This window comes from Lates calcarifer, linkage group LG18 (genome assembly GCF_001640805.2).
Source record: "Lates calcarifer isolate ASB-BC8 linkage group LG18, TLL_Latcal_v3, whole genome shotgun sequence".
Taxonomy (NCBI): Eukaryota; Metazoa; Chordata; class Actinopteri; family Centropomidae; genus Lates; species Lates calcarifer.
Window position 1 is genome coordinate 9837641 of NC_066850.1, and position 22258 is coordinate 9859898.

Consider the following 22258-nt stretch of genomic DNA (forward strand, 5'->3'; position numbering starts at 1 on the left):
AAGAAATAATAGGCGCCGTGTTCATTTTGCATCTGGCAAACTTGTCCTCTCTGTGATTTCAGAGCTGGGGATGCATCTGTAGTGCTCCATTCATCATTTGTTGTGCCTTTATGTCAGGGGTGCTGTTGGTGTTTGATCTCTGAGCTGGAGAAATTACAGACAGTCTCAGAATAATGGTACAGAAACATACGGAGGAATAATTATGCCCTCGTTAAACATAATGAACAGAGACGCTCTGGATTCAGTGTGCAACAGTGAAGAAGAAGCCAAGCTGTTGCTGGCAAAGTTTCAGGCTGCAGAGTTACGGTCCAAGCTTAATGCGAGGCAAACCTGCGCACTGTGGATGAGGAATAATCATCTGTAACTGTGTTTTTTTTTTTGTTTGTTTGTTTGTCCCAACTTCAAAAAAATCTTCACATCAACTTTGATGTCATCGAGAGCAGGTTAGGATTTGAATTTAAACCAGATCGTGTCAGTCCGTCAAGAGCTTTGTTTATTTTATCGACAGTTGTGTCATTGATTGTCCTCAGGCTTTCTCCGCTGTTTCAATCACAGCAAATATCTGTTGTTGAGAGAGATTTCAAGCGAAGGCATATTATTCCTTCTGAACAAATATGATCCTCCAGTAGCTGTATTGCAATTCCTTTTGAAGCATGTATGAATACTATAGCATGTATATTGATGTATGAAAATAACAGATACCAGGCCTGCAAAGTTTCATTGAAATCACAAAAAAAATTCTACAAAAAAAAAAAAAATCATGCTGATATGAGAGTCCTGGGTGATTCAGAGATTAAAGCATTTCCAAAGCTTTTGAATACTCAGAGTAGAACCAGCATGATGCAGCTTTAATCACATCATGCTAACAGCACTCCGCATGTACTGTAGTCGTTTATTGCTGTTGTTCTTCGGAGCTGCTTCTCTGGTAGTGCAGGGAATAACAGTGGAATCAATTTAGCTTCTTTTTTTTTGTATCTCAGGGGAGACATCCTGGCGGGGTTCAGTTAACTTACTTTCTGTAAATGTAAATGAACATGAACACCTTGTTAAAAAGAAGCCAGGCATGTCATGAAACACAAGCCATCAGACAGTGACATCGGATTTAAACAAACCTGAAAGGTTATCCAAACTTATTGTAAGAGATAACAAAGGAAAGTGGTTTGTGAGAATTTGCGAGTACAATGTCATTATAATTGAAAGGGATTGTTGCCAAAGCTACGAAAATAAGCCCACACTGGCAGTAAACTAACATTTTCCTCTAACAGGGTTTCCTCACTTCATAGTGTTGTTAGTTTGTCTAATCATTGCAGAAGGTCAGACAAAACCACACAAGTCAAAATATGTTTATTTTACATAGCTAGAAAGCAAACGAAGCTCGAAGCAAACCAGAGAAGCTAAAGAAACCAGAGTAGAGAAGACACAGACTGAACTGCCATTAGCTTGTGCAGAGCTGTCAGGAAGTCAGTCCAGGTGAGTTCACTCCCTCCCTGATAACCCAACTCCACCCTCAAACAAATGTCTGATTTGCCAAATTACTGCAGCACTTCCACAACTTTCAGGTCCTGGAAAGTCTTGTTTCGGAAAAGTACACGAGGCACCACAGAGTCTCAGGGGCTTCAGATTGTTTATGAGAGACAAGTAGCAGCCAAGCACACTATCAGCCTTTCTCCTCCCTATCGTGAGGAGAGTGATAATCACATGGTGTCTGTCAAGGCAAGAACCTAATTATTGTTGTTGTCGGTCACCCCCCTGACAGGATTATGACTTTAGGACAGTTGTTTAAGGTGGAGAAACGAGGCACGAGGTGCGTAGAACATGATAATTACAGTGATTGTATCAGTGTTCACATGCTTCCAACTTAATGTTCCAGAAATTCCTGCAGAGAGAGACATACTGGGATTTGCTAGAGTTATATAAGAAGGAAACTGAGGGTTGCAATTATGTACACTGAAAGTTTCTGTGCATGTTGAAGTATTCTGGCATTAGGGATGCACCGATACCACATTTTTTCAATCCAATTACAAGTACCAGTACTTACATTTGAGTACTTGCCGCTACCAAGTACCAATATGAGTACTTATTAATGCCATTATACTTCGTACATTTACTTGAAAACATGTTTTATTTTCATTAGACATTGTTTCATTCTCTGGCTGTAAGAAATTGCTGCGACTGACATTTGAACATTCCATTATATATGGCATTACCACACATTTTACTCAAATAGAAGTACTGTTATTGCCATTTTAGCATTCAACTGCATCTTTTTTTTAACAAACAGCCTTGCCACATATTTCACTTATATATAGCCTGCTATTAGCAAACTCTTTGAACTCGGCATCGTGTTGGTTTTTTAGATGTTTTATCAGATTGCTTGTGTTGAAAGTACTCGCTTTCTTTTCTTGACAACTCTGCAGAGCATAATTTGCAGTCTGCTTTACTTTTGTCACTATCATCCACTTTGAAATAAATCCACACTGCTCCTCCTTGCTCTCAATTAGCACCTGACCACCCAACTGAACGTCACGCTGCCGTAAAGTGGTATCGAGTGCTGTGGTATCAGGACACTTTTATGAATAAAGTACGAGTACAGGAACAGGGTATCGGACAGATACCCGATGCTGGTATCGGTATCAGTGCATCCCTATCTGACATTATGTGTGCTTCACTTCTAATCTCTAATCTCTTTGCTTTTTTTCCATCCTGCAGATTGTGGCCTTACGGGAACAAAATGCTCATATCCAGAGGAAAGTGGCATCTGGAGAGGGAGGTGAGGACATTCTGGAGGGTAGTGAAGCTCAGCAGAAGGTCCACGGTAAGGTGAGCGACGCTGATTTTAAAATCATGCAGTTTGGTATAAAACCTTGCCAGGGTATAAAGTGGATGTTGTGTCCAGATTTCGATGTGACAGAGGGGGTCAAGCTCAGCATCTAGTTCTGCTCAAAACCTGCAAAATGTATGATGGTATGGTTCAGACTACAGCAAAGATTTCTGTCCCCATCGATCATTTATGCCCCAAAACATGGGAAAATACCCCCCAGGTTCAAAAATACTGGAGTTATCTTTTAAACTTTATATATTCCAAATATTTACACATTATCACATTACACATGATTTGGACCATTGTACATCAACCTCAATTATTCAGTGTCAAAATCCCAGCATTAATAATCTTATTGAAAGGTTCTGATCATACATTTAGCTCTGCAGGAATTCTGAAGGTGACCCACAGTCAGGTGAAAGCTCTTGCTGTGTGACCTCATCTTTTCCCATTATGCAGGAGCACACACGGACAGGTGCATCGCTGAATACGAATTCCCCTCCGATTATTAATTTAAAGACAGAGGTGCAACAGCATCCACATTTCACTAGATTACACCGAACAGAGTGTGATGCTGTTCCGTGTCGGGAGCATCAGAGCCCAAAAAAGCCAATCCCAAAGCCCAGAGCCGACACTGGAAAAGCTTTTTTACATGCAGACAGCAGCAGCTACATCTTACAGAGGATACCTGGGTAGATCAATGGAGATGCAATTGCTTGGCAGGTCTGCTGGGAGAGGGAGCCTGGGGGGAGGGATATCAGGAGTAAAAAAGATGAAGAGCGTGTGTGCAGAGGGATGGGCTAATGAGGAGACGGCTATCGTCTGCCCTGTTTTGTGAAGATAAAAAGAAGTGAATATAAAAGTGTGTTGTTTTATTTGTGCTTATGTTTGCAGAATAAATTGCAATCGTGTGTAAACTGCTACAACGTATATTTCTTGCGCTAAGAAGACTGACAACTATTAACCTTGAGGAGAGGATGAGGAATAGTTATTCAGTGTCACTGCGGTGAGAGGGGCTGACAGAGACATAGCAGTGGCTGCCATCGAGGGGCATAACAACACTGATCGGCAGAACACACAACCCTCTGCACCTGATTTTCACACATCCCCCGGTTGTCTATAATGTGACAGGTGGGAAGAGGTCAGTGGACGGGGCTGAAGCAGTCAGAGTGAGACAGGAGGGAGGAAAGCGCAGCTCTTGAAGTGGATATTGACCCACGGAGCTCTCAGACGTTTAGCACAGGCCTGGATCTGCCTGATAACCACACATGAGGCTTGTTGCCTTAGCATTTTAATTTTTCACTCAGTAAATATCCAGCACTGGATCAGTGAAAACAAATATCTTTGTGAATAATAGAGTAATAGAATGGTGAAAAATACAAATTTTAGGCAGGAAAGCAAGAAACTTTGCAGAGGTTTTTCCTTTATTTACCCTTTTTTACATCTTGGGAACATTAATGCGTTATTCCATCATCATTTCCCATTTCTTCTACTTTTAACCACTAGAATGATGAGAGTGACTTTCTTCTTGTTCAGTTGTATTTATTGTCTAAAAAAACTACTTGTCACATAAGAAAACTATTCAAATGGTTGGTCCAACAAGATTACATGAAGAAAACATAGAGTTGATGTTTATGTAAAATCATCTATACTGCACTGTCAAGCTTCAATGGTGGTAGATTTCTGCCTCCTTGTACTCGAGCATGCACTATTCAAAACGTTATTGTCGAGTTTGCTTTAAATTGTGACGTGACATACAGTTATCTAATAAATTTTTTTCATTAGTCTTAAGAGAGGCCACATTGTATTTCATTACACATTTTTATTTGCATCTGTGACAAATAAAACCCTTGAATCCTCTCAAGTACAGTGGTAAGGTTAATTGAATTTTGTCTCAGTCTTTACAGCATCAATAGATTATATCAGAAGTCAAAAGTAACATTTCTTACCAAGCAAAAAATGTCCCCATTCTCTGAATAACCCACAAAGGGACTATTTCTTTGGTTGAAATTAGAAAAATCCATTGCTGCTAAATTCTGTAGATGTAACACACTGCTGTGAGCGCCACAAACAAGCTTTGTTCACCCTCATTATAGTATGTAGGAGTGGTATTAGACTTTTCAGAGCAAAATACCTCAAAAACTGGACAATATTAAAGTAGGTAAAAGTAAGAAGTAACTTGGGTGAACTGACCTCTTTTAAAAAGGTAATGTAGATGCATAATAACTTAAACTCTTGCAGGTTGAATAAAAATTGCTCATTTAAACTTTCTTGGTCCTAAAAAACAGGTGTCTTAATGTTACAAGACTGTGAAACGAGCCACAATAATGGGAGCTGCAGTTGTACAATGTATCATCTGTGGGACAGTTGAGACACTTTGTAATAAAGTAGAACCTAAATCCTTAAAGTCCATCCTTTTTATGAGAGCGGGCCCTGTGCTTGGTTGCCAGTATTAAAATCAGCGGTGTGATTTAGAGGGTCCTGTTCCCTGCTCAGGTGAATCATTGATCACAAGCAGTCGGCAGGGAAGCCCAATTAGGTTTGTCCTCACAGATGGATGGTCGAGGACGGGCAGCTGGGCCTGATACAGCGGAGAGATTGGAGAGTGATGGAGAATGGAGAGATCACTTCGGCTCAGTCCTCCTTTACACCTGCTTTAAAATAAATACATTTGAATATAAAGCACATTCATGGCTCTTAGAGGGACTATTATTTAGTGGTGGTAATAAAGTTGTTTTCTGATGTTATTCTTGGTTCTAAACCTCAGTGTAAGTCGCATCTCTCTGGCATCCCCCTCATTAATCTACCTCACGCAGAGACCCAGAGAGCTGCGCAGAGTGAGAACTCAGCAAAACCTAATCATGTTCCTAATGCGAGTGTCAAAGCAATTTCTCCAATGGAGTCTGAAGTGATTCTCTCACTCAGTCTTTGTCACCATCCAAAATCAAGGGGGGGGGGGGCAAAGCCTTGAGCCTCCTGAACCTGAATTTATTAGAGTGCTAATGTGTGTAGCTCTCAAAAGGAGAAATGGTATCTCAAGTGGAAGTGAGACTGATTTCTCAAGGCCTACTTCAGTACACACTGCAGGAAGCTGGGGGCATGACAGGAAATCAGAAAATCATTTCCATTTTGTTCATTTTCAATCTTCATAATTTTTTCGATTTTCCTGTTTTCAAATCCCAAACTTATTTAATTTTAACAAATTTGTTTTAACCTTTAGAACCAGTGATGTTAAAACACTTTTTAAAGGTGCAATTTCTAAAAGAGAGTGGTGTGAGGGCCAAATGTTTTTAAAGACACAGGATTTTTTATTAGAGTTTTTGTACTCTAAGTGTCCCACACCACATGCTGCCAAGCTAATGTGGGCATGCAAAACTTATTATAAACAACAACAAAGCTGTTATTTAAGCAGTTCAGATGTACAGATGCACAAGACCAGGACTCTATGACTGTTTTTCAAGTAGGGAAACTGCACAAGGGGTTATTATACACAAAATTAAATTCATCCTCAATAACAAGATCAGAAAAAAACACAATTGCCAGGGGAAAGGTTGTGGGGAAAGGTTAGAGTATTAACTGAGCTCACAATGACCTTTGTTTTCTGTTTAAATTATATATAATACATGGTTCTGTTGGCTAATGGTGCTTTTCCCCCACTTTGCCTGTTTCTTCCCCCAGCGCCTGTCAAATGGCTCTCTGGAGTCGGCCCACGAGGCGAGCCAGGTGGTGGAGCTCCAAGACCTGCTGGAGAAGCAGAACTACGAGCTGGCCCAGATGAAGGAGCGCATGTCCTCCCTCTCCTCCCGGGTCTCCGAGGTGGAGCAGGAGCTGGAGACCGCCCGCAAGGACCTCATCAAGTCAGAGGAGATGAACAACAAGTACCAGAGGGACATCAAAGAGGTTACAGCTCACACACACACACACGCACACATGCACACAGATAGGCATACACTGGGGACGGGGCGAAGCATGCACACACATTTGCAAGGGAACAACAGTTGCAAGAGAGACATCAAAGAAAGCTTGCAGTGGCCTAAAAAAAGCTTCTATTAGCATCCACTCTCACACCCTCCCTCCCTCTTTATGACTATGTATCTCCAACACACACACACACAGACACACACAGACACACACAGACACACACACACAATTCAAGGTCATACTGCTTTGTTTAAGTGTGAAAAAAAAAGAAACCTATGTTAACATAGCTACATGTCTTCCTCATGTTCAAACAATCACACACAGGCAAATGAATCTATAAATAAACTGTATATTACCACATGCAAATAGCCAAACCCCAGTAGGCTATATAAACACTTCTCAAGGACACCCACTATCGTGTAATATTTAAAAAACCTCCAAGAAAAACAAGCATCTGCCACTAGTTGCTCCTTAAACTGCTTCAAGATGGAGCGTCGACATGTAAAGCACAAAACCCAGCCAGTTAAAAACCACTCATGTGGAGAAATGTGAATGTTTGTGTCGTAATAACCGGCCCAGTCATAAGCCCATTCAATACATGTCCATGTGAGCTGAATGCCAGTGAAGTGGACTGGATACAAATATAAGCTGATCTCCTATAGCCCTCAGCTGAAATTGCTATTGATCGCTAACGATGCAGGCCCGGGCAGCAAGTGCGGCCTTATCAGGACCAGCCGCACATTATTACCCCTCACTGCCTCCTCTGAGAGCAGCAGTTTATTCAGCTCTCTCCATGTAACTACTGTTTTTGTGTGTGTGTGTGTGTGTGTGTGTGTGTGTGTGTGTGTGTGTGTGTGTGTGGTTTTGAAACCATGTGTGCTTGCACGGGCAATTCTCCATACAGGAAATGAACCCTCAGAGTTTCAGAGATAATGTTGCTGCCATGAGAGGGCATGGCAGCAACGTGAGATTGAAAATCACAGCTCACAGTGTGTTTGTACTTTATGAAGCTTTGTTGTTTGTCTTATTTGGCATTTGTATTGCTTCTTGTGTGGATCATACTGTAGTCATGTCATGCAAGTTAATCTGATGACACAAGTTTGATTTTGTCAACTTGCAGCTCTGCTTCGTGTTCACATTCTAGGTTCAGTAACTGTGTGAGAGCCTCTAGATGTGATGGAAAGAGTTCATCCATAATCATTGGATGTACTCATACTTCACTAAACACTGTCATGAGAACACTTTGTGCACTTGTAATAGAACTTTCTGCATTAATTACAGTTTATATCATTCATATTTCATAATGAAATTATGTGGTGATATGTATCAAGCCTTCGCAGATATTAAATTGTAAAATTTTTGTTTGCAAAACACTTCTTACAAAAAGGAGTTAGAGTTCTGACCAAAAAACAGCTGAAATGTAAGACAAAGCTTAGCAACCAAAACTTTTTTCCTCCCTCTTTTGTTAACTTCAAAATAATAGTGAAGGAGCAATTACTACAGAACATTGTGGTCTTTATTGTGCTGCTCTCTGACTGTGGGTGTTTGTGCGTGCAGGCCATGTGTCAAAAGGAGGACATGGAGGAACGGATCGTCACGCTGGAGAAACGCTACCTGAGCGCCCAGCGAGAGTCCACCTCGGTGCACGACATCAACGACAAGCTGGAGAACGAGCTGGCCAATAAGGAGGCATTCCTCAGACAGGTCTGTAAAGTCCGAGGAGGGTTTGCAACTGTGTTTATTCTAGTTCTGTGCTTTGCTTTGGTTGTGAGTCTGAAGGTCCAGGTGGCTGCTGAAATGGGACATTCATAGCTGAATAGCCAGACATTTTTTCAGCAGTGTAACTGAATTCAGAAGAAGAATTAGATATGCATGCAGCTGGTTGTGTAGGATAGAGATCGTCGGTTAGTTAACAGTCCACAGAGGTCTGGCAATGAGAAAACCTCTTGACATTGAGTCAAATAATGTCAGAGGAAATTACACCTAAAGTCTTTAAATTTGAGCTCCTGCTACCACACACAAACACGCTTCCTTGCTGGCTGTGTAATGAGTTTACTGCTGTGCCAGCAGCTGAACCCCGGGATCTGGCTGCTGATGGTTGAAAATGAGTTGTTCAGGGAGTCTAGACTTTGGCCATCAGTACAGAGGGATGACGGGATGAGACGAAATGACGAGCAAAAAAGGCAAGATGGATGGAAGGGCACCTAGGGAGGATATTGCAACAAAAACACACTGTCATGCCCCCCCCACCCCCACCCTCTGGTGCCATCTCAAACACCAATGGGATGGTGATACGGGCTAAGACAGAAAATATCACTGACAAACACAGCACAACGCAGCTCTAGCCCACTCCAGTCTAATTATTGTATATTGAGCTGCCAGGCCCGATGCTTTAGGGTGCAGAGCATCTGCCACTGATGGCAAAGGCTGCCAAGCCGTCCCCAAAAAAAGAGTCTTAAAACTGATCAGAGCCCCGAGCGAGACAGGGAGAGAGGTCTTAACACGCAACAGGGAAATACAAGTCACTTGGTGGCAGTTTCACTGAATGCTGGGTTTGATTTCCGTCTTTATAATGGCAAGTACCGTATCTGAATGCCTAATCAGGGCAATTACCGGTATCTGCCGAGCAAAAGTTGCCACTGTCACTCTTGGCAAGTGCAGAGTTGCTGCTATTCTGATTCTGTTATGGTGCTATTTTGAAGAAGGGCCGAGGCACACTGCCAGAGCCAGTCCTCCTACTAAAGACGGATATCTGTGGTTCTATTTTCTACCAGGAGATGATGCTCTGCTGACATTAGCAGGAAAAGGGGGAAGAGATTCACATTCATAGAGGGCCTTTGGTTCGTTTGTCATATTATATTCCAGGACAAAGGAGGGGAAAACACAAGTACCACAAACTCTCTTTAATTTAGACCAGATGCACAGACCAGTATAAGAGCCAGACCTTTATTTATAATTTTCCCTGACTTCAGAATTACTTTATATCGTATTTTTCTCCTTGATTTCTAATCTGCTACACTTGGATTTTACTGTTGCTGGAATTGCAAGCCCATGTTTACTGATTTCTGAGATAACGCACTTTTCCATAGCATGTTTTTCATCAGTACAGTAGCAGGTGGTGAGACACCTCCAGTATAAGAAAAAAAGGTTTTCAAAAGTCCAAAGTTTTTCTTTCAGTGATTTAATTCGCTTTTTTATTCCAAATTTGCAGTTTAATTTAATTGGCATTAGACACAATTTTCTGTTAGCACACAGATAATTAGATCATTAATTTACTGTATTGTTTCATTTGAACAAAAGATTTCAGGTCAGCTGTTTACATGGGATATGGTCTGGTGTTTGCACGTGCTGACGAATTTAATCAGAGTTGAGAATTTGAGAATTTTATTGGAGAATTCACCGTATGTGATTTCTCCTAAATCTTATGAATGATTACTTCTCATGTTGTTTACGTGTGTGTGTGCAGATGGAGGAGAAGAACAGGCAGCTACAGGAGAGGTTAGAGCTCGCTGAGCAGAAGCTTCAGCAGACCATGAGGAAGGCCGAGACGCTGCCGGAGGTGGAGGCCGAACTGGCTCAGAGGATAGCAGCCCTCACCAAGGTAGGACGACAAAGGCGCGCTGATTTCGTTACCGCACGTACTGTTGACACATTCTGACAGATGCCCTCGTCTCTAGATTTTTCTATACCTATGTGTAAGTGTGCACATGGTGTCATGTCGTGACGTTTCAACATGTCCCTCTCCTCTTCCTCGGCCACATAGTCTGACTCCAGCTCCTCTTCCTCCCCTGATGATTATCACTTTGTTATGGAAGCTAAACTCCAAGACATGAACTCCATTCTTAGGAAGGTAGTCCCACAGGGCATCACAGCTACTGCCAACTCCTGTAGAGAGCAGATTTCATTCATTTATCTTATTAGTGTTTTGTGGCGAGCGTGTTTACTGGGATTCTGCTCTGGCTGTTCTACCACCATAGGACAGCTGCATGGCACTTCTGGCTGGAGCTCATACTTGGCAGTGCTGGAGCAGCTCTCTTCCTCTTTCATTCTGTCCTTTTGGTGGCCTCGTTCTCCATCTTTCTTCTTGTCACTCTTTGTTTCAACCAGCTCTCTCTCTTTCTCTTTCCGATTACGCTTAAAACAATAGATATCCATCTTTCAGTTTGGGGTAGAGGCTTTGGCTTGTGTTGTTGCCAGTGCTTTTCTTTGTTGCCCTTTAGCCTGTCAAACACGCAGATCATCGTGCCCTCTTTTGTTCTGTCTATGCTGTGATCCATCTGTAGGCGGAAGAGCGTCACGGGAGCATTGAGGAGCGAATGAGGCACTTGGAATGCCAGCTGGAGGAGAAGAACCAGGAGCTGCTGCGGGTGAGTCACTGTGGAGGCGTCGTGCCAGGCAGCCACTCCTGTATGAGCATGACAGCTTGAGGCGTCTGTGACTGATATTGGCATATTGTCTGATGTATCACCGGTGAAACTTCACCAAATCATTGTTTGACACACTTTTACGGTATCATCCCGAAATGCTGGATACCCAGTTTGAGAGAGAAAATGTAATTGTATTCTCGGGAAGGGGCTCACAAACATGGTTTTCCCTTCATGGAAGCATGAAAATGGCTGTCAAAAGAAAGCTGTTTTGCCAGTATGCAATGTAAATATACAAAAACAAATTGTGGGGAGTAAACATATTGCAATTAAAATCATTATTATGTCATTGTTGGATGGGAATGGGAATGTGTCGAAATTCTTACTGGCAATGAGTTTCTGTTTCGAAGCTGTATTGGGAAAAAAAAAATATTTTAGAATTTCAGCAGAATCTCAAATGATTTGTTATAGATTATAGGTCACTTTGTGTTGTAGTTAGGTTATGGGTAATACAAATTTTGTATATTTTACCTATAATGGGGATTATTTTCCAATTTTTGTGAATTTCTGTGACCTTAGTGACCTCTAATGAAACATGCTGGCTGAGGTTAATTTACATAACAAATAACATGATTTGTGATATACTGAAAAATGCTTTTCTACTGCCCAAAACTATGCTCAGTTGCTCAAACTTTCCTCTGCTATTCATGGCAAATTCTTAGGTGTTTCCAGCCCTTAAAAAAGTATTCAGCCAGAACAACAGTCTTTAGTTGACTTATAGCAAATATTCTGAAGTTGGTGTCCTCAGTAGTGTGATTTCCTCCTCCAGGCCCGACAGAGAGAAAAGATGAACGAGGAGCACAACAAGCGACTCTCAGACACGGTGGACAGACTCCTCACAGAATCCAACGAGCGTCTCCAGCTTCACCTGAAGGAGAGAATGGCAGCACTAGAAGAGAAGGTTAAACGTGGCTGCTGTTTTGTTGGAAACCTAACATTATCAGTTCTTCAAATAAAGTGCCAGGGATGGATTTTCTCACCTTCTCTCTCTCTTTTTTTTTTTTTTTTTTGTTTCTCAGAATATGTTAATTCAAGACTCTGAAGGTTACAGGAAACAGTACGAGGAGTCAATCCAAGAAAAAGTAGGTCGCAGAGCTTAAGAACTGATGATTACCTCTTTTTAAAAAAATGTTTTTTCATTATTTTACATGAGTTTGCCTTAATTAAGCACTTAATAATAGAGGAATAATGAGATTGGTTGTTGGCATTAGTTTCATTTTTTATAAAACCTCTGCTGTTGAATATTCATAAGCTTCCCGCATGGGGGAGGATAATGAGATGAATTTCATGAGCAGCATAGAAAACACTAGAAAGTATCACTCTGTCACTTAATATTCAGCAATATGAATTTAATCAGGCCCACTGGCTCAGCCGTGCCACTCCACAGTATTGACTTGTACTAATATGACCACTGTGTGATGTACTGAGATCATCATTCTGTGGGCATGTGGTAATATCACAGGCCAGTCCTGTAATGACGTTGTCAAACTGTTTTGTCCAGACTCAGCTGGCAGAGGAGATTGACAAACTGAGATCAGAGCTCGACCAGTTCAGATTGAGGGCAGGCTCCCTCACAGAACCCACCCTGTCAAGGTAGGCTGGCCATGTGTGTGTGTTTGTGTGTGGGTGTGTGTAGCAGAGTTTGATCTACAGTATATGGGTTTTTGCAGGTCAATAATATTTTTATAATGGATCCATATATGACGTTAGACCACTGGACCCTAAAAATCTCCACTGAACTGACTGATACCTCAGAAGCTTAAAGCGTTTCAGTCTCACGTGGCAGTTTACAGTGATAACAGTGGCAGATTTACCACTCAACATGCTCAAGTCCAAAATCTGATATGCCTGTTATGGGTTGCTAAACTGTGATTGGACAATCAGTGTTCAGGGGTGAGGGGGTTTAGCGAACAGTTGATCAAATGACTGTATTCACTAAAGTAAAATACAAAACACAAATTCATCAGTATATCACAACAAATTCATGTGACTTATTTCCATCGCAGTCCTGAGGTCTAGGCAAGGAGGCAAGCAGGACAACGGAGTGACATGTATTACTACTTATATCCCATTTCACATTGATACACATAAAAAAACATCATAGTTCTCCAAGCATGAAGGTGATAACAACTACACAAGTTCAGACATCAGTCCTATAAAAGATGTTTCAGTCATATCAGCATCATTTTTTCCAGTTGTTTTCAAAAGGATTCAGAGAACGGGCAGATTGAATTTTGTCATTTTATTCCAATCCTCGCCCCTGTATAGATAAAGATTCTTCTTCCTATTTTGCTCTTAGACTGGGTTGTTTCGGGTTAAATACACTATTCAGTAAAATAATTTGGACATAGACCTTGTAGAAAGTTTTAACGGTTGAACACGGTTAAATGTGTGTTCTTGGACTGACATTAAGGACGAGCCTCATTAGTTTGTCTGTTTTGAGTTTTTTGAAGCGGTCAGTTGTTTTGGGTTGATTAGCACCTGCAGCACCTATTTGCTACAGCAGGACAATCTGCAATACATTATACACGATTTAACCATTAAATTAACAAGCAACCTGTGCAAAGAAAATAAAAGTTTTATTACAGGTTTTATATTGCTTCCACTGGTGGTGAAACCTGACAGTCTGGTGCTTCTCAGAAATAGGTCCAGACGAAAGTTAGATTCGGTTCACTGGAGTTTTGGAGCATGATTAGGCAACTGTGTGAAACCACGGGTCTGTGTCCAAACATTAGCCGGTATTTAGATCCAGTAGAGATTTAATTAGAGGCCAAAATTTTGCTGGATATAACCAGTCTAATCTGAGTTTGTATATGTAGCGGGAAGCAAATACAATGCAGGAATACAGATATACTGCCTCCAGCTGAACTGTTGGTATTATGTCTGTCACTGATGAGACAATTTGCTCTGCACTATTGTTAGAAACCCTTGTATTACTGACCCCTCCATATCTATTCTTGGATGTCTTCTGGCTTCCCTTTCATGCTGCATGATGTTCTAATATTACAGTGTTGATATGTTGACAGTAGCAGCCTTAATCTTCTCCACAGACAAACAATTTGCAGCCATACAGGCATGCATAACAAGCTCTGATCCTCCAAGAAGTACAAATTTTCACCACATCACTGTGACTATTAGGTACGCTTGAGGTACCCAAACACAAGACTTGATTGGTTTACTGTCTGCATAACTGTGAACATTACCATAACATTTGTCTCATCTTTTGTAATCAGCTTCACAGCTCAGGCAAAATCCCTGTTTAGGATTTGTATTACAGAGGATTTTAATGGTTTTGGATGTTTTTTATCCTCATCGTTTGAGACCCTGAAGATGTTTTAGTGTAGCCGCGCAGAGTAAGTAACTTTTGATGCAGCATTACTCAGAAAGGTTTGTCTTTTTTTCTCTTTCTAGGTCTCATCTGGACACGTCAGCCGAGCTCCGATTCTCACTAGGATCTTTGGCTGAGACCCAGTCGGACCACTACCGCTCGGCCAAGGTCATCCGCCGGCCGAGGAGAGGTCGAATGGGTCTGCGTGAAACCAAGGTCAGGGACCAAGTCTGTTTTGTTCTGCCCTTCGATCTGTCTTTGGCTTCATCTTAACAGCATAACTTTATAAGGTCTAGGGAGTGGTTAACTGGTAGATCACCCGTTGAAACTGTCTGAGCACCCTGAGGCTGTAACGCAGTGTTAAGGGCTAAAAGTCTTCTATATGGCGATATAATTAACCTGTGGTGAGGTCAAATCGGATTAACTTCTTGCCCCTTAGTGCGCTTGACACCCCTTCAATCCTGCATTATGATCCAAGCCCCTTCCAACTGAATGATTGTATTAAAAGAGAGATAAATGCACTTATATTTTTCTGTGGCCAACCAATTTTTGCAGTTTTGGTGACCAGAGACAAAGGCACAGTCGCTGTCATAGTGCATCAGGGGTAGCATGGGTTAAATACATTGTTAATATGAGACACATAATATCTCCAAGAGAGTAGAGATGAGCTCCAGTAATCAGATAGAGCTCCTCTCTCTAAAGTAGCGTTTTTTTAATGACCCAAGAGGGAAGAGTCTAGTCTGAGTATGAAAGATTTGGAGTCTAAATTTACATATAGAAGATGGTATTGTGAGAAAGTTAAGTGTAAGGCATTAAAATGACTCCACAGACTATGAGTGCCTCCTAAGAATTCTGATTACAAGACGGAAAATGTTACTTTGATTACCTGAAGAAAATGTTTTCAGTTTTCTGAGGACTCCTCTAATCCCCCCCCCCCCCCCAGTGATTTTAGATATAGTAGCATAGAAGTTGTAATATAGTCTGTCCCTGTCTTTGTGCAGGCTAAATCACTGGGGGAGCATGAATGGCGCTCTCAGCAGCTAGGGGTCCTGGGAGGTCACCACTTCGAGAGCGACACCGAGATGTCCGACATCGACGACGACGACAGGGAAACGTTGTTCAGCTCCATGGACCTGCTCTCGCCCAGCGGCCACTCCGACGCACAAACCCTGGCCATGATGCTGCAGGAGCAGCTGGACGCCATCAACAAGGAGATTCGGTACCCAGCAACACATCGCAGTATAAATTTAATATAAACAGCCGGATTGCCAGACATATTGATTTGCTCCCTTTACTTATTGTGTTCTTAATCCATTTTACTCCAAATCCACTTAGCACTGGATATGTTTTTAAGATCGTATCCGGGAAAGCTGAGCCTTTTGGGATTCCTTTTTGCAGATTACTTAATATGTTTCTGACTTTGGGGTGATATTATCTGGTTGGATCATGTCCTGTTTGCAATGTATAACTCTGTCTTGCTGTATTGCTTTTTAGGTAGGTTTCTTAACTTTATACTTCATCTTTGGCTTTTTAAGTGATATTCCATCCAGAATCTATATTTTTCATATTAAATAACACACTCCATTAACAGAATTTTTGTCAGCCTTTATTAATGTTAGAAACAACAGAAGCAGAAAATCACCTGCAGCATAATCCACCCTTATTATCAGTATGTTCTAAACACTCATATTTTCTTCCAAATATGCTATAAAACACGCTGCTTCTAACCAAGCTGTCATGCAGGAATCTGTTAAGCTCATACCAAGGTATCACTTGTCTCTTCAGTGTGTCAGTAAATCACTCCTCCCTATCATTGAACCAAACACTGCTCTCGCATGCGCTCAGTGTTTCGGGAAATGTGATCTGCCTCTCGCTTGTTAATGCTGTAATTATCTTGTGCTGATAAGTATTCATAACCCCAGGCACAACTTCACTTAGTTCTTCATTTCAAGGGTTCTTAATGTGCCTTTTGGTCTTTGCTAATTTACATCAACATCAATAGACAAAGTGCCACATTTCTTTCAGGAAGAGTTAATTCAAACCTGACGGCAGATAGTGATCACGAATCCGAGGAGTTTAGGTCTCAGCTAATTACAAAGTTAGACCCTGAGAATGGTTAAAACTAATGACCTGACTTTTAGCCTTTTTATCTCCACACTTTGGCCTTTAAGGAGTTTTCCTTATACTGTAGGTATTTAAAGGAATCAGTTATGCAAATCTCCAGGAATCCACCTCCAGAGACTTGTATAGATAAGACTAAACTCTGTAATGGAGTCACTGATACCATGCTTGTCTTATGAGTAATCCAAGGGATGCACTAAACACCAGACATTTATACCGGAGTCCAAGCTTGACTACATGTTATATGAAAAAACAAACCTCCCACTAACTTGTCTTTATGTCTCCTTTCCTTTTGCCAGGCTGATACAGGAGGAGAAGGAGTCGACAGAGCTGCGGGCGGAGGAGATTGAGAATCGGGTGGCCAGCGTCAGCCTCGAGGGACTCAACCTGGCCCGAATGCACCACCACGGAGCCTCCATCACTGCCTCAGCCACTGCCTCCTCCCTGGCCTCCTCCTCCCCGCCCAGCGGACACTCCACTCCCAAACTTGACCCTCGAAGCCCTGCTCGAGACATGGAACGGATGGGGGTCATGACACTGGTAAGTTATTCTGCGCAGGCTGTAGACATCCTCCTCACCCCTGTCTGCCCTGACTTAACCTCCAGTCCTTCCAAAACAAGTCATGCCGTGCAATATCAAGTGTTTTCCTAACATTTTCATCATTCTATCACTCAGTAAGTGTTGCCTGAAACAGCTTAATGTGGAATTCTGTCAACAGTTTAGTTAGTTATTAACTAACTAGCTGAGTTAGTTGCTGATTATTATGGCACCGCAACTGTCAAGCCAACCAGTGTAATACCTTTAATCCCCAGACACAAAACGTTTCATACAAAATGAAGTAAATCTGCAGCAGCAGCTGTTTGTGCCAGTAAAGAATGACAATTACACTGCGTCACAATCACATCCAGCACTATGACTGTATCAAGATGTATCATGTCAGTGGATTTCCTCTAATACAGACAAGGGGTGTCTGAGATTTCAACCTGATGGAGAGACTAATCGACATTGTGAAACAAGAGCAGCAGCTAGTGCGAGATGTGACGTGGATTTCTATGAGGTGAACCAAATGCAAAAATGATTAGCTGTGTCTGATTTTAGTCTGTGGTTCTGTGATTGACAGCAGGGTATAAGGGATGTGCTATCCTTGTAGCACACAGCAGCATTCGAGAGTGTGCTTTCAGGGATTTAAGATTTATTTTTAGGGACTGTAGCACTTTTGCACAGTAGAGATGATTTTTCACTCCCTTAGGCAAAGGATACCATATGTCCATCACAGCTTATGCATCAATTTGGTATTTGATGGTTTTTTGAATTAGTGGTAAACAAAATGTCTGTAGAAAGAAGCACAAAGACATAAAAGATAGACAGCTGTTCTGTCAGTTTTTTTTTTTTTTACAGTATCTCAGCATGTTGGGCTGTATAGCTAGAAAGAACATTAATTTTTGAAGACTTGCTGCATTAAATCTCTCGCATGGAGATAAAAGTCGTGACAGGAACTCATCTTGCTCTGTCAGCTGTCCTCATCCAACCGTCAATTATAGTTTCTCTTAGAATAGACAATATTATGTCCTACAGTTTGGTTCCTCTCTGCGTGTAGCTCTCTACATTGACCCGAGGCTTAAACACTCCAGATGAGCCCATCAAGGGAAACACTACAAAGCTAAAAATATTCATATGTACCCCCACAACAACAGAGGGATGTAATGTGTCCTTTATGCCCAGGGGCTTTTAAAGGAATGAGGCTCAGATTTTATTGATTAGTCAAATGACTTGTTTACCAATCCACCATGTGTCCCTCTGTATTGATCTGTGAATTGATGCTCTGGTATTAGGCAAAGGCTCATGAGCATCTAATGGTGTATGATGTTAATATGAATGAGCCAATCATCTTTCATTCATTACAAACGTGTGAGTGTTGATGTTTTTGTCCATGCTTTAACATGTGGCTATTGACGATTGTCTTTTCCTTTTCTCCATCCAACAGCCCAGTGATCTGAGGAAGCACAGGAGAAAGGTACACACAGCACTGCCTTTATCAACAGATCTTTAATGTGATGGATAATGGACAAAGAGGTGATTTACCAGCATCACATCTAATGCTCTTTTGCCCTCGTCCCACAGATAGCAGCAGTGGAAGAAGACGGCCGCGAGGACAAGGCCACCATCAAATGCGAGACATCCCCTCCTCCGACGCCGCGCACAGTCCGAATGACACACACACTGCCAGCCTCCTCGCACAATGACGCACGAGGGTAGGTGTCAGCTGTACAAACATCTCTTTGAGGAATAAGTAATCTCATTGGTTTAGAAATTTTGGCATTGTTTGGTTGAATGTTTAGACTTGTCACCTCTGATATTTTAATTGTACTTTTACCAACTGCAGTCTTTTTTTTTTTTTTTTTTTTGGTGATTGCCTTTCTGTCTTGGATGCAAATACAATTCTTTCTTGCATGCAATGTTATCTTGATGTACTGCTCTTCAGATGGTGCAGTCATCTTAGCTTTCCTGCTCTTGTTTTGGACCAAAATAAAATGGTTTGCTGCCCACTTAGCGCTTCTAACTTAGCAGCAATTTTGCCCTGAATAATTTCTCAGCTCTCTAGATATAATCTGGCTACTTTATCATACTTAAAGCACAGGCAGTAGCAACAATATCACATATTAGCCTCAGTAATTGGCAGAAGAGTGAGGATGGAGTAAACAGAGAATGCTGCCAGTACACAGAAAAGAGGGTAAATATAAATCAGCTCTGCCTTTAGGTAAAACCAGAGCAAAGAAAGCATGGTTTAAAGGGCTTAATCCACTACAAGACATGTCTGTTCTCATCATCTATCAAAAAGTTATTGATGGAAATCGTTTGAAAAATGATCTCTTAAACATGTCGTCTTTGTCCGCAGGATCGTGGCCTCTCTGGAGGCTGAGGCCAGCGCCCTGAGTAGCGTAGCCAGCAGCCAAGACTCCCTCCACAAGCAGCCGAAGAAGAAGGGTATCAAATCCTCCATCGGGCGGCTGTTCGGCAAGAAGGAGAAAGGCCGACTGGCGCATCTGGCACACAGACAGGTCATGGTAGATCCACAAGGTGAGCGGTGCGTGGAGAGGTTTTGGAAACATATTGTTGGTATCTTAGAATCGTCTTTAAAGTTTGTACAGCCGGACACTATTGAGGATGTGTTTTTAAGATCGTGTCCAGGTATTCGCTGACAGCCTGTGTTCTTCCTCATTCCTTATCAGCAACCATGATGGACCCAGACATGGCGGGCCAGGACATGGGAGTGGGCAAGCTGGGAACTCAGGCTGAGAAGGACCGCAGGTTGAAAAAGAAGTAAGCTTTTATTCAAGCGGCTCCTCACTAGTCGTCAGATCAGAAATTTCAGCCTGGCAGTAAACCCTTAACAGGGTCTTGTCATATGCAGCTAACTGTCCTTTTAAGATATCTGCTAGTACAAATGACCATATTAAGTTCATGGTCATGTGTAGGAGAATCATTGTGTTTGGAAGTCATCTAGCTGTATGCTTTTCACAGCCTATACTCAGAATTACAGTGTAGCTATATAGTCCAATCTGACCTTTGACACACAGACCGTAGCTATAACCTCCATCTCCTGTGTTTACCTTTAACTCTCTTCCTGTGTGGAAGCACGACTGTACGGTACAATATCTAAAACCATAACCCACACTGATAACAGGATCGATAGAGAGCAGAGGCTGGATCAGTTTCCAGGAGAGATCAGCCTCACTGTATTCAGACACAGAGCCAAAGTCAAGGCTATTGATCCAGGCTGAGAAGCAAATTAATCTCACAAAGCTACTTTGTCAATTTGGAAGCTATAGATGGCTTTCCTAACACACCACCCATAGATTACACTCGCTGTCAGATCGGGTGTGTTCTGCCCTCCAGGAGAACAGGGGGAACCCCCCTCACAAATCAGATCTTTCAGCAGGAGTGTTGCAGAATGTATGCGTGTGTATGTATGTGCGTGCATTTGCCATGCCCCGGTGCCAAATGATGAATGTCATTTGCTCGAAGTGCACATTGAGTTGTCATGATGAATAACTTTGCCTCCCATGTAGTCGGTCAATAGAGAGTATTGTTTGTTGTATGTTGACAAATGTGTTGTTTTTCTTCCACTGCACTGACTTCTTCATAGCGGTGTCCGGGATTAAGGCCACACCACCACCTTGCATCTTGGTGCCTCCTCCCACACTGCATGCCATTAAGCTGCCTGCACTATTTCCATTTCAGCATCTTGATCGATCAATACCGCTGTGGTCTCATTGTTGATGTGTTTCTTTTTTATTTTTATTCTTTGTTTTCTTTTTTAATTTTTTTTTTCTTCAAGAGGTAACGACAAGTATCTGAATGTAACTGAGCATTTGAATGTAAGGCCATGGAGGGGGTCTTGCTGTGTTTCAGTGCATTTCTCATTTCCTCTGCTGCACGAGATGTGGTCAGGACTGCATTGTAGAAGACAACATTTTTTTTGACTGGTCTACAGATGCTCCTGTAAAACGAATGTCCTCCATTGTGAGTTCTATGTGTGTGGTGCGCGTGTGTGTGTGTGTGCGCACATGTTTTTTGTTTAGAGCCGTATCGTTAATTGCCTATTGACTCATTAACATTTGTGTACTTTTGTCTCCCCGTCGCTCTCTCTCTCTCTCTCTCTTTCTTTCTCTCTCTTCTTTGCTCTCTGACTCTCTCCTCTCTTACCCTTCCTCTCCCTCTCATCATCCTCTGACTCTAACAAAGCGGGTAAGTTGTGAGGATGTATAACTGACCTCCTGGATATGACCATTTGTCTCAGCCACATTGCCCTGTCTGCCATCTCTCCTGTCTGTCTGCCATCCGTCCTCTCCTGAAAAGACCAGTGCCAAAGCTGACGTCTCTTATCTATTTATCTCTCTATCCTTCATGGCTGTTAACAACGCCATTGCTTTCTTTCTTTCTTTCTTTCTTTTTTTTTTTTTCATTTACCATCTGAAGACGTTTCTTCCCCCCTTTTTACAGTTTCAATGGCAGCTGCATCCATGGCTGGAACAGAGAATGTGCCGCCGCTAAAACTGGGGCCCAATTTTTATACCCGGAATGTCTTCCTCTCCTTTTATATGTGTCTCTATCTATTTGTGTGAAATAACCAGCTGCTACATCTGGTTATGGGAATGTCAAATGTTCTTTTTGTTTGTATGATTTGTCATAACTGTTTCCTTACTTCCCTTTCCCCAGCTATGTTCAGTGGATGTATTTCTCCATGCATTTAGACCTGACCTGAACATAAAACATGAGCTATCTCCCCATGTGCTGGATAGATAAGACAGTGAATGTACCTGGTCGTGTTTTTTGGATGAACACATTTCCTCTGTCACCTGTAGGCTTTTGTATGCCATGTATGCTGTATTTAAGTGCCCTTTCACTGTACTGAGGCCTTCAATGCTGAGAGTGCCACATGTGTCATGTTATTACTAAGCCCACTCTTTCCATTTGTCAAGTTCTTTGACAACATACTCAGGGAATGGGTTGTTGATTCAGAGATTTTTTGTTATGAAATGTGTTCACTAAACAGAATAAGAAGCGCATTGTGGTTATTTTGTGCGTGTGGGTGTGAGTACGAGTGTGTTCCTCAGTCTCGCCGAGTGTGGGAGTATTCAG

The 22258-nt window shown here is 41.9% G+C and overlaps 1 protein-coding gene across 6 annotated transcripts in view; it reads left to right on the top strand.

The window, feature by feature from the left end:
• ppfia2 (PTPRF interacting protein alpha 2) overlaps nt 1-22258 on the top strand; it is a 148386-nt gene that overhangs the window by 111871 nt on the left and 14257 nt on the right. For all 6 annotated transcript variants that reach the window (XR_007815053.1, XM_018680889.2, XM_018680892.2 and 3 more), the window contains exons 6-20: nt 2710-2820; nt 6500-6721; nt 8300-8446; nt 10209-10343; nt 11026-11109; nt 11936-12067; nt 12186-12248; nt 12668-12759; nt 14578-14710; nt 15496-15713; nt 16915-17155; nt 18600-18629; nt 18737-18867; nt 19512-19693; nt 19846-19936. Coding sequence is in view for 5 of the 6 variants with exons in the window: in XM_018680889.2 (XP_018536405.1) it covers nt 2710-2820; nt 6500-6721; nt 8300-8446; nt 10209-10343; nt 11026-11109; nt 11936-12067; nt 12186-12248; nt 12668-12759; nt 14578-14710; nt 15496-15713; nt 16915-17155; nt 18600-18629; nt 18737-18867; nt 19512-19693; nt 19846-19936 (2012 nt within the window). In the remaining variant the exon portion in view is untranslated. The remainder of the gene's footprint in view (nt 1-2709; nt 2821-6499; nt 6722-8299; nt 8447-10208; nt 10344-11025; nt 11110-11935; nt 12068-12185; nt 12249-12667; nt 12760-14577; nt 14711-15495; nt 15714-16914; nt 17156-18599; nt 18630-18736; nt 18868-19511; nt 19694-19845; nt 19937-22258) is intronic.